The 12,652-nt window shown below is 39.1% G+C and overlaps 1 protein-coding gene across 1 annotated transcript in view; it reads left to right on the top strand.

The window, feature by feature from the left end:
- The window catches only part of Copb1 (coatomer protein complex, subunit beta 1), a 39,122-nt gene extending 28,945 nt beyond the window's left edge, over positions 1-10,177 (top strand). The window contains exons 17-22 of the mRNA NM_033370.3: positions 2,389-2,533; positions 3,974-4,093; positions 6,065-6,210; positions 8,025-8,114; positions 9,118-9,273; positions 9,799-10,177. Coding sequence (NP_203534.1) covers positions 2,389-2,533; positions 3,974-4,093; positions 6,065-6,210; positions 8,025-8,114; positions 9,118-9,273; positions 9,799-9,858 — 717 coding nt within the window. The 3' untranslated portion in view covers positions 9,859-10,177. The remainder of the gene's footprint in view (positions 1-2,388; positions 2,534-3,973; positions 4,094-6,064; positions 6,211-8,024; positions 8,115-9,117; positions 9,274-9,798) is intronic.
- Positions 10,178-12,652: the final 2,475 nt, after the last annotated feature.

Here is a 12,652-nt window from a genome sequence, read left to right as displayed (position 1 = left end):
CCCAGGACTCGCTAGGAACTGTACTCTGCTGCTGAGCTCCCTGTGTCAGCTCCCTTGTCTCACTTGTGTCTCATAACTGCAGCCATCGCCAGAACTTCTCTGTCTCATGAAACTGAATTTTATACCCATTAAACAGTAAAGGCCATTCCCATTTCCTGCTGCTTCTGGCAACTACCAGACCATTTTCCCTTCCTGATTTTGACTACTTCTACTGCTCATATAAGTACAATCACTGTGTTTTTGTTCTTTTTGACTGGAATTTTTCACTGCTTATAAAATAATGTTTTCATTATTCAGCATGTTTACAGTGTGTAAACAATTTACTTAAAAAAATTATTCTTGCTAGTATATGCAATGGTGTCAGCGTTTGGATGCTGATTATGGGGTGGATCCCTGGATATGGCAGTCTCTACATGGTCCATCCTTTCATCTCAGCTCCAAACTTTGTCTTTGTAACTCCTTCCATGGGTGTTTTGTTCCCAATTCTAAGGAGGGGCATAGTGTCCACACTTCAGTCTTCATTCTTCTTGAGTTTCATGTGTTTAGCAAATTGTATCTTATATCTTGGATATCCTAGGTTTGGGGCTAATATCCACTTATCAGTGAGTACATATTGTGTGAGTTCCTTTGTGTTTGGGTTACCTCACTCAGGATGATGCCCTCCAGGGCCATCCATTTGCCTAGGAATTTCATAAATTCATTCTTTTTAATAGCTGAGTAGTACTCCATTGTGTAGATGTACCACATTTTCTGTATCCATTCCTCTGTTGAGGGGCATCTGGGTTCTTTCCAGCTTCTGGCTATTATAAATAAGGCTGCTATGAACATAGTGGAGCATGTGCTCTTCTTACCAGTTGGAACATCTTCTGGATATATGCCCAGGAGAGGTATTGCTGGATCCTCCGGTAGTACTATGTCCAATTTTCTGAGGAACCGCCAGACTGATTTCCAGAGTGGTCGTACAAGCCTGCAATCCCACCAACAATGGAGGAGTGTTCCTCTTTCTCCACATCCACGCCAGCATCTGCTGTCACCTGAATTTTTGATCTTAGCCATTCTGACTGGTGTGAGGTGGAATCTCAGGGTTGTTTTGATTTGCATTTCCCTGATGATTAAGGATGTTGAACATTTTTTCAGGTGCTTCTCTGCCATTCGGTATTCCTCAGGTGAGAATTCTTTGTTCAGTTCTGAGCCCCATTTTTTAATGGGGTTATTTGATTTTCTGAAGTCCACCTTCTTGAGTTCTTTATATATGTTGGATATTAGTCCCCTATCTGATTTAGGATAGGTAAAGATCCTTTCCCAATCTGTTGGTGGTCTTTTTGTCTTATTGACGGTGTCTTTTGCCTTGCAGAAACTTTGGAGTTTCATTAGGTCCCATTTGTCAATTCTCGATCTTACAGTACAAGCCATTGCTGTTCTGTTCAGGAATTTTTCCCCTGTGCCCATATCTTCAAGGCTTTTCCCCACTTTCTCCTCTATAAGTTTCAGTGTCTCTGGTTTTATGTGAAGTTCCTTGATCCACTTAGATTTGACCTTAGTACAAGGAGATAAGTATGGATCGATTCTAGCAAGATTTTATCGAAAGGACCCAGATGTAGCTGTCTCTTGTGAGACTATGCCGGGGCCTAGCAAACACAGAAGTGGATGCTCACAGTCAGCTAATGGATGGATCACAGGGCTCCCAATGGAGGAGCTAGAGAAAGTAGCCAAGGAGCTAAAGGGATCTGCAACCCTATAGGTGGAACAACATTATGAACTAACCAGTACCCCGGAGCTCTTGACTCTAGCTGCATATGTATCAAAAGATGGCCTAGTCGGCCATCACTGGAAAGAAAGGCCCATTGGACACGCAAACTTTATATGCCCCAGTACAGGGGAACGCCAGGGCCAAAAAGGGGGAGTGGGTGGGTAGGGGAGTGGGGGTGGGTGGGTATGGGGGACTTTTGGTATAGCATTGGAAATGTAAATGAGCTAAATACCTAATAAAAAATGGAAAAAAAAAAAGACATAAACTAGTGCGATTCACTTTACCTTAAAAGACAGGGATTATTTGCTACCTTTGGTATTTTGATGTTAATTTTATTAATCATTAGTATTAAATAAATAATGGATACAATTTAATATACAATAAAGATACATTTCCTTCAAAATAGTAAAAAAAAAAAATTATTCTTAACATTGATGTGTTTGTTTGGTGGGTTGGGGAGTGTACGCTATGGGTGGGGCTCAGATTGTCCATCTTGGCAGCAAGTACGTGAACTCACATGTGTTTGAGGTCAGACACAGCTTCACAGGGTTGGGTTCTCCGGCCTGGTGGATCCTGGTACTGAACTCATCAGGCTAAGTTGTTCCGTGCTTTGACTGTGTCTGCTTTTGTTTTGGCAGGTCACTCAGTTGACAGGCTTCTCGGATCCAGTGTATGCAGAAGCCTATGTTCATGTCAATCAGTACGACATCGTCCTGGATGTTCTGGTTGTAAACCAAACCAGTGATACTTTGCAGAACTGCACATTAGAGTTAGCCACTCTAGGTAAGAAAACTTATCCTAAAGAAAAGTTTTTATGTAGTAAATCTTCAGGATGAATTACTAAGAAAAGGTCATAGCTTTCAGTATAAAGATCCTTTTGAGAACTTTTTGTTTTGTTTTGTTTTGTTTTGTTTTTTTTGTTTTTCGAGACAGGGTTTCCTCTGTATAGCTCTGGCTGTCTTGGAACTCACTCTGTAGACCAGGCTGACCTCGAACTCAGAAATCCACCTGCCTCTGCCTCCCAAGTGCTGGGATTAAAGGTGTGCGCCACCACGCCTGCCTTTTGAGAACTTTTTAACATTGCTTATAATCAAGGTTTAGTTTACAGTTTAAATGTTTGTCTCTCTAAACTACCAGTTTTCTGAACCATTATCATACTGACTGACTTAGGCTTTTTGTGTGACTCACATGGGTTCAGTTCTGAGTTTGACACAGTAGTTGTTTGAATTTGTAGAGTGCTTACCTAGTATGCTTAAGACTTCAGGTTCAATCTCCAGTACCTCATTCACCCAGCGTGGTGGCCTCTGTTTGTGCTTCTATCACTTCAAAGAGACAGGGATTTCAGGAGTTGACAGCTATTCTCAGCCACACAACCAGTTCCAAACCATTCTAGTCTATACGATACCCTGTCTCAAATAATTAAAAACACATTTACTAAGTAGTTCACTTAGTTAAAATTTAAATTGCCTTGGTAGAGAATTAAGTATTTTCTGTTCCCTGCCACATGAGGTCAAAGCAATGCATCATTATTAACATTTTTCAACATGTTTTTTTTTTCTTGATAAAGACATAGATTAGATTCTGTAACCATGTGTACATCTAGTTTTGAAAATATATGTGTAGAACAGTATAGTACCTCCAGGTATGGTTTATGCAATAGTTAAGAGACATTAGGATTTTAGAGAAATTATGCTTTACCATATTTTCAATGAGTCAATGAGTGTAGAGGTATGTTGAAGGGTATCTTACCCCTTTGTAATGGTGTATACAGGGTAATGGTGTATACAGGGTAATGGTGTATACAGGGCAATGGTGTATACAGGGCAATGGTGTATACAGGGCAATGGTGTACACAGGGCAATGGTGTACACAGGGCAATGGTGTATACAGGGCAATGGTGTATACAGGATAATGGTGTATACAGGGTAAGCCTTCTGAAAGGCTCACAATCATTCATTGAAATAAAAATGATTACTCCTTCCACTCGTGAGTATAGTTGTTCTGTGTAGAATATAGAATTATGCCTATTACCTTTTTAAAACATTTGTGTGGATTAATATGATTGCCAAGAATATTAGATGATTTCATTATAATGTTTGAAACATATACTTCTCATTTTTCTTATTTTTCTAGAAACTATTAACTTGTATACATTTTAATACTGTTTCATGATTAATAAATGTGCTTTTAGCTATATCCAAATTCTTGTTTATTTTCTCTTAGGGGATCTGAAACTTGTGGAAAAACCATCTCCTTTGACTCTTGCTCCTCATGACTTTGCAAATATTAAAGCTAATGTCAAGGTAGCATCAACAGAAAACGGAATAATTTTTGGCAATATAGGTATGGTTCTGTTTTATGGCATGTGATAGTTGAGTGTTTTGTTTCTTTAAAGAATGTGGTATTATGTACTTATGGTCGTGCTTGAGGGCAGAACATGAATCTGCTGATTTATAGGGTACTTTATATGGTAACCAAGCATTGTATTATGTTCTAGGTAATACCAGATTGAGCTGGGTGGAGGCGTCATAGTCCTCAGGAAGCCACTAGGCAGGATGAAAGGACAGATGTAACAACAGTGTGATTAGAATGAGTTTGATACACGGCATACTTCGGGGTCAGATAGAAAGCAGTGTAGTGTGGGAAGCTGTGTAAAGGAAGATTTGTTATTAAGGAACAACATGTACTAATCATAAAAATTCATAGAGGTCCTTGTGGCCAAGCACACAGGAATATTTCAAACGTTGAGATAGGCTTGTACAGAAGAATTCAGTCAGTATTTACTAGCAATTTCTGTTATAGGCATAAACTACCATAGTAAGGAACAACAGATAGGTCTTAAGATGGTTAAGGTCAAGTAAGGGAAAACAGGATATACAAAATAAGTTCCATACATAAAGCTAAATGTAATGAAAGATACGTATATGAGCAGTGAGTGAGTCCATGAAGGGATTTGATCAGTTCTCAAAGTGTTGTAAGGATTGAAAAGTTAGGAAGGGCTTCACAGCTCTCGTTGAGTTGGATTTTAATCAGGAAGTAATCCACAGAGGATTGACTGCAGGCAGAGCAAATGCACATGGAACGATGGGCTGAGCAGTTAGAGTGAAAAGCAAATTAGGAAGTCAGGAAGGCTGACCCTGCTTGCCCTGCAAAAGAATTGAGTACTTAAGCATGGAACAGGAAGACACTGGAGGATGACAATGAGATGTATGGTTAAATATTTCTGTGACAGCAGTACAGATGAGAACTCTGTAGAGGACACGGAAGATTGCCTGAGTAGGTTATTGAAGACACCAAGTGAAAGGGGAGAGCACTGCCTAACCTGACAGAGCAGTGCTTAGATAGAAAGGAGGGGGAAGTAGAGCTCTTTAGGGGTGTGTCTTTAGATACAGGACTGTAAACTGACGAAGACAGTTTTGATAACCCTCCGTTTCCCTAAAAGTAAAAAGAGAACTTAGACCCCTATCAGAGTAGAACTTTAAATTTAGGTTTTAGTTTTAGGGGAGACAAGGGAATGGTGATGGACGGTGCTTGTTGTTAGTTGGTTGTTTTCTTGAGACATGGTTTCTCTGTGTATCCTGGCTATCCTGAAACTCATTTTGAAGACCAGGCCAGGCTGGCCTCGAATTTAGAGACTGGTTTGCCTCTGCCTCCCAAGTGTTGGGATTAAAGGTGTACACCACCACCTAACTTTGGTTAGTTGGTTTGTTTGTTTGTTTGTTTTTCCTGAGACAGGGTCCCACTGGGTAACCCAGACTAGACTCAAATAAAGTAATGCTTCTACTTTAGCTCCAACTTCTGAGATTATAGGCATGTACCATCCATCACAGCCATCCCAGATTATGTCTTTCTAGGGAAGAAACAGTCTTGGAGACAGATAATCTTATATTACAAAATTGCATCAACATATAACCAAATATTAGGAGGAAAAGTTTAGATTTATAACTAGATCTCAACTATGAGAATACTGAACTATTTGTGTATCTGGCGTAGTACCTGGCCCATTATAGCGGCTATATAAATATTCACCAACTTAAGCGTAACAACAACAGACAAAGTGTACCTGAGCCCAAGTCCTGAGTCTTAAGTCCTATTGCCTATCAGTTCTGTAACCTGAGGTAACTTACTTGACTTCCCTGCTTTCCTAGTCTGCGAGATGGAAAATCGTAAGGTACAATTGATGGCACTATTCAGTTGGTAATATTTATAAAGCACTGAGAATCTAGTATATATAAATATTTGCTAATATCATAAATATTTGCTATTTTGAACTAACTTCCACCCTTTGGGGATCTTTCTGTATGTTTATTACAGTTTATGATGTTTCTGGAGCAGCAAGTGACAGAAACTGTGTGGTCCTCAGTGACATCCACATTGACATCATGGACTATATCCAGCCTGCAACTTGCACTGATGCTGAGTTCCGTCAGATGTGGGCCGAATTTGAATGGGAAAATAAAGTTAGTCATTGAGAGGTTTCCTATGCATATCTTCCTGATGACTAGTGCTGAGGGCTTTTTTTGTTTGTTTGTTTGTTTGTTTGTTTAAATATTTTTTTATTACATATTTTCCTCAATTACATTTCCAATGCTATCCCAAAAGTCCCCCATACCCTCCCCCCCCCACTCCCCTACCCACCCATTCCCACTTTTTGGCCCTGGCGTTCCCCTGTACTGGGGCATATAAAGTTTGCAAGTCCAGTGGGCCTCTTTCCAGTGATGGCCGACTAGGTCATCTTTTGATACATATGCAGCTAAAGACAAGAGCTCCGGGGTACTGGTTAGTTCATAATGTTGTTGCACCTACAGGGTTGCAGATCTCTTTAGCTCCTTGGATACTTTCTCTAGCTCCTCCATTGGGGACCCTGTGATCCATCCAATAGCTGACTGTGAGCATCCACTTATGTGTTTGCTAGGCCCCGGCCTAGTCTCACAAGAGACAGCTATATCAGGGTCCTTTCAGCAAACTCTTGCTAGTGTATGCAATGGTGTCATCGTTTGGAGGCTGATTATGGGATGGATCCCTGGATATGGCAGTCTCTAGATAGTTCATCCTTTTGTGTCAGCTCCAAACTTTGTCTCTGTAACTACTTCCATGGGTGATTGTTCCCAATTCTAAGAAGGGGCAAAGTGTCCACACTTTGGTCTTCGTTCTTCTTCAGTTTCATGTGTTTTGCAAATTGTATATCTCAGGTATACTAAGTTTCTGGGCTAATATCCACTTATCAGTGAGTACATATCATTTGAGTTCTTTTGTGATTGTGTTACCTCACTCAGGATGATGCCCTCCAGGTCCAACCATTTGCCTAGGAATTTCATAAATTCATTCGTTTTAATAGCTGAGTAGTACTCCATTGTGTAAATGTACCACATTTTTTGTATCCATTCCTCTGTTTAGGGGCATCTGGGTTCTTTCCAGCTTCTGGCTATTATAAATAAGGCTGCTATGAACATAGTGGAGCATGTGTCCTTCTTACCGGTTGGGACATCTTCTGGATATATGCCCAGGAGAGGTATTGCGGGATCCTCCGGTAGTACTATGTCCAATTTTCTGAGGAACTGCCAGACTGATTTCCAGAGTGGTTGTACAAGCTTGCAATCCCACCAACAATGGAGGAGTATTCCTCTTTCTCCACATCTTCGCCAGCATCTGCTGTCACCTGAATTTTTGATCTTAGGGCTTTTTTTTTTTTAAGTAATTCCCTCTAAAAAGCAAACAGCTTTTCATTATCTATTTCTGTGTATTACCTTAACTAGAAACCATGCAAGCCCTTTAATAATTCCATTGGTGAATTAAGTAGAATGGCAGTTATTTCTGGGATCTTGTGATAGTATCTTGCTCTCTAGCCTAGTCAAGTCTCCAGTGCCTGACCCTCCACCCATGTCATCTTGGCACTGGCACTATGAGTGTTCATCACCATGCCTACCTAGTCATAACTCTGTAACTACTTTGGTTGAGACAGTATAGACAAGATTCCTCTTCTTCTGTGACCAGGTGATAATCTACCATTGGCTCTTGTACCTTTGAGGCTGTGCAAAGTCTGTGGCCCAGTGGGAAGCTTTGTCCCTTGAGTTTTACTTGAACTCTGTATTTCCTTGATGGTCTAGTGAGATGTCTGTGTCTGAAGCCGCTGCCGATACCAGTTGGTTTCGTAGCAGTCGTTTACTTTTTTATTGCCCACACTCCACTCTTCCCCTCCATAGTTGAAGGAAAGTGTAGGATGAAAAGACAATGCAGTTTCACTGTAAGGCTCACGGAGTCTTCTCCTCTGCAGGTGACAGTTAACACCAACATGACTGACCTGAATGACTACTTACAGCACATCCTCAAGTCGACCAACATGAAGTGCCTGACTCCAGAGAAGGTAGGAGGAGACTAGAAAAGGCTAAAGTCCCTAAAAAGACTAGGACAGTAGTTGGTTGTCTTTTCCGGTTTCCTCTGCCATTTTTTTATAATAATTCAGCATGGGAAAACTGAGTTGCTCTGGAATATGAGAGTAATAACTACCCACAGATATTTGAGCTGCTCACCTCTCTTCTGAACTGTGTCTTCCCACTCGTTCATGGCTATGCCTTAACTGGGACAGTCAAGTTACTTGGGTTTCTTGCTTTTAGTTTTTTGTCTTCTCCATCTTTCAGATAAGAGACTTTATTCTATAACCATTATTTATTTGTGATACTAGATTAGCAAATGCCCTCCTTCGTGGGCTAATTGTACATCAGAATAAATCTCTAATGCAGTGGCTTTCTGCTATCTACATGCAAAAAGACTAGAACAAAGACAAAATGAAATTGAATCTCTAAGTATCTTTCTTTAGAAAATTTCTGTTAGTGCCATAATGTGCATCTCCCTAATAAGAGAATGTCAACTGTCATCTGGGTGTGTAGCTCAGAGATAAAATGTTTGCTTAGTATCCAACACACACACACACACACACACACACACACACACACACACACACACACACACACACACACAGGGAGCAGGGGGCGTGGAGGGCAGATGTGTTTACTGCCAAACAAGTAGATTTTGTATATTAGTTTCTTCAACAATTTCTAAGTCCAACAAAAGAAGTCTTTCTTTATGGAAGTTAAAAGCCTGGTACAGGAGAGAAATAAGAACAAGAATATATAAATATAAATTTGAAGAGATACTCTCTTCAAAGTTATGTTTATTAAGTATAATATGCACAGGGAATTCTTAAATTTTTACACATACATTTATTTTGAGTTTTGGAAAACTCATTAGCTCCTATACCCAGTACCACATAAGTAAAGCTTTAAATAATAGTTTGCATGTATATTTGAGTTTGCCAAGGTATAATTCTTTAGCAAAGTATTTAATTTATCACACATTTTTCCCCCCAGGCCCTTTCTGGATACTGTGGCTTTATGGCAGCCAATCTTTATGCACGTTCTATATTTGGAGAGGATGCACTTGCAAATGTCAGCATTGAGAAGCCAGTTCACCAGGGACCAGATGCTGCCGTTACTGGCCATATAAGAATTCGTGCAAAAAGTCAGGTAATAACATCCTTTTTTGAGAGCATCTCTGCACCAAATAAAGGGAAGAAGAATTCATGTCTGTCTTATTTCTGTGGTATAATTTCTTCTGTCATAATTATGTTTTGTGCATAAGACATACATACATACATATGCATGGTATTTTCTGAACTTTAATTCATTTAAAATGGCTTATTCTACAATACTGCCTAAAACATTGATTCCTGTGTGATATTTGTGAAACAGATTTTGTAGAGTTTTTTGAAGATATGGCATAAGTCAAGCACTAACCAACATAACTAAAATCAACCCAGTATAAGTTTTTAGAGTCTGTTTTATATATCCTTTGCTTTGTTGTTGAATGTGATGTCATCCAATGGAGGCTGGTATAAGCTATTTGGGCATTGTTTCAGTAATTACTTCTTTGTTGAGTGTGGGGATATAACTCAGTCTTGGGAATGCTCTTCTAGCATGGTAGACCATGAGTTAATCCTCAACATCACAAAAAATAGATCAAAATATGAACATCTTCATTCTTCTTTACAGGGAATGGCCTTGAGCCTTGGAGATAAAATCAACCTGTCTCAAAAGAAGACTAGTCTATAAGGATGAACAAAAGGTCTTTGAAAGTTTATGCTTAAAATTTAGGTGTGGGCTGATTGGACTCCAACATCTTTTGTACTCTTTTCATGCTTTATGTTATGTAGAATTTGAGTTCATGCTGAATGCATTCCAGCCAGTAATTTATAGCCTTTCCCCTAAATCAAGAATGAGTTTAAAATTATAGTCTGTCTTTTATCTTAACAGTTCTGAATGCTGTCCTCAAAGTATATAATGTTTCTCATATGTACCAAGACCATTTTCACAATAAACAGATCTGTTCATACATTTTTGTTATTTTATAAATAAATTACTTAATTTTAGATTTGTATCTGTGGGATTTTTTTTTTTACCTTGCTGCCTACATTTATGAAGAAAGCTTACAAATTGAGTGAACTGTATCTTCATTTATGAAGAAAGCTTACAAATTGAGTGATGTAAAATGGAACAGGTACTAATTCAGTGCATTATTGTTTCCTCATTTTCTGTAATGACATCAGTGTCTCTAAAACTCCTAGGGTCTTTTCTCAAACATTGCTTCAGGGAGAAAGTATCCAAATTACTTGAGAAAAGGTCCATCTTTGGCTTAAAGGAGCTATTACAAACTGACTGACATCAGCATACTGTTCTTGATGATCCCAAATTATTACGGAAATTAGGTCATCTAAAATCAGTTTAAAAATCATGCACACTTAGCATTGGGTGTACTTGTTAGTAGTTACAGTGGTTCTAGCCAGTTACTGACTGCACTAGGATTAGCTTGGGGGATTCAACAAGCTGTTCCATTTCCAAATGGCCTCTGTTTTTTATTCCTTCTCTCCTGTTTATAACTTTTCATCGGGCTAGGCAACACACACACCTCGTTATGATTCCACTTGTGTTTGTGAATAATTTCCCAGCCTATGCCGTACTTTGGGCTCTATACTAGGAATGATTGAGATAGCCTGAGTTTTGCTAAATTTCAACTTAAGCTATTTCTTTGTCTTTCCTTCAGGATTTCATCCTTCGTTCCCCAAGAGTCCATAGATAAGAACTGGGGCAGAGTGGAAATAACATCTTCTGTTGTCAGTGAGAACAGAATGACTTATTGGGCCTGTAAGAAGATTAATACTTTGTATGATGTCATAAATTTTGAAGCCACTTGCTGTGTTAGTCAGCAAACCAGAGAATTACAGGACATTTGCAATCCTAAAGCACTGAGATCTTTAATAAACTCAGTCATAGCTGCCAACTGGGAGAGATACAAGGACTGTGGGAAAGGAGTCATTTTGATGAGTCAAAAGAGTGGAGATAACTTGATGAGAGTTGAGGAATGATTGCATTAGATCAGTTCCCACACTGTTCTTTTGAACATGGATTTCATTAAGTGACATTGGATATTCTGAAAGAAGACGATGACACAGCTAGTAATTCAGGGAATGCTGCATATAGTCCTTACTAGAGAGTCATATAGTACACATTAGCATACTAAAGATTCTGAGAGATCCTTCAGTGGAGAAAGTGGAATATCTTAATCTTCCTTTGGCAGGGACTCCTTCACCATGGGACATCTGTTGACATAGCCTGCACAGCCATAGTCTCAAATTTACAGCCAGCTTGAAATCTGAAGAAGCGTGCATTAGGGTGTCCTAGAATGCTTACTAATGTAGAGGGAGCAAGCCACAAGTAGAATTTAACTTTATACCCAGTTCATTTCACAGGTTTCAGGCCAGCTTTGCTGGAATCAGAAATCTAGTACTAGCATCCTGAGAGGTAGTACTACAGGCCATGCCAGCAGTCCCAGCTCACATTGTCTTCTGTATAACCCTTTAAGGAGAGAAAGAAGGAAAGTATGCAGTCGAGTCACCAGAAGCTAGTGACAACTGGGGTGCAGGTAACCTCATTAACTGTTCACCATCTTTGTACAGGTAATGATTAGGGACCAAATTGCAGAGCAGTACTTGTTTGATGAAGCTGTTTACGGTTTCACCATTCAGGTTGAAATGTAGTTTTCATTCAAAGGTCACAGTAGATAATAAAGTATAATTACAATTACAGTATCTCATAAGAACATAAACACTACCTACAGCAAAGGCTTAAGATCCTACTATATAGACCTATAAATAGGACCGTGTTCTGTTTCATAATGTCTTGACACTAGAGGGAGCTCTGTGCAGTTATTTTCATTTGGGGATTAGATAAGATCTAAAAAGTTAAAAGTTATCTAAAAGAGGAAAAGGCAAGGTGACTTTATTATCTAGTTACTTCATAAAAAGAACAAAGAAAGTTACTATAGCTGTCAAAATAAGCAGATTGTTCACATTGGTAATAGAAAAATTACCTTGTTATTAAAATAACTACTGCACCTTACTACTAAAAATACTACCCCAGTGTTATACCTGCACTTGGAAGGCAGAAGGATTGTGGGTTTGAGATTACTTTGAGCTATATAATAAGACAATCTGAAAATATAAGCCAAGAAGCTTAGATGCTAAAATTAATAGAAATGTTTTGCTACCTGTCAAACATTTCCATATGATTTAGAAATAATGTGAGAGACAAAAACTCATACAGAACATGTGAAAAGTCCACAAGTAAAAAATATGTTTAAAAATTCAAATAAGAGATAATGAGATGGCTTAAGGGTGCAGATGCCTGTTGCCAAGCCTGACAACCTGATTTTGACCCCTGGGACCCATATTGTAGAAGGTTGAAGGCCTATTCCCACAAGCTAGTCCCACATACATACAAAGATGGCTCAGCAGTTAAGAGCACTGACTGTTCTTCCATAGGTCCTTAGTTCAATTCCCAACAACCATAT

Source organism: Mus musculus, chromosome 7 (genome assembly GCF_000001635.26).
Source record: "Mus musculus strain C57BL/6J chromosome 7, GRCm38.p6 C57BL/6J".
NCBI classification, from domain to species: domain Eukaryota; kingdom Metazoa; phylum Chordata; class Mammalia; order Rodentia; family Muridae; genus Mus; species Mus musculus.
This window is presented reverse-complemented; position numbering and strand designations above follow the sequence as displayed.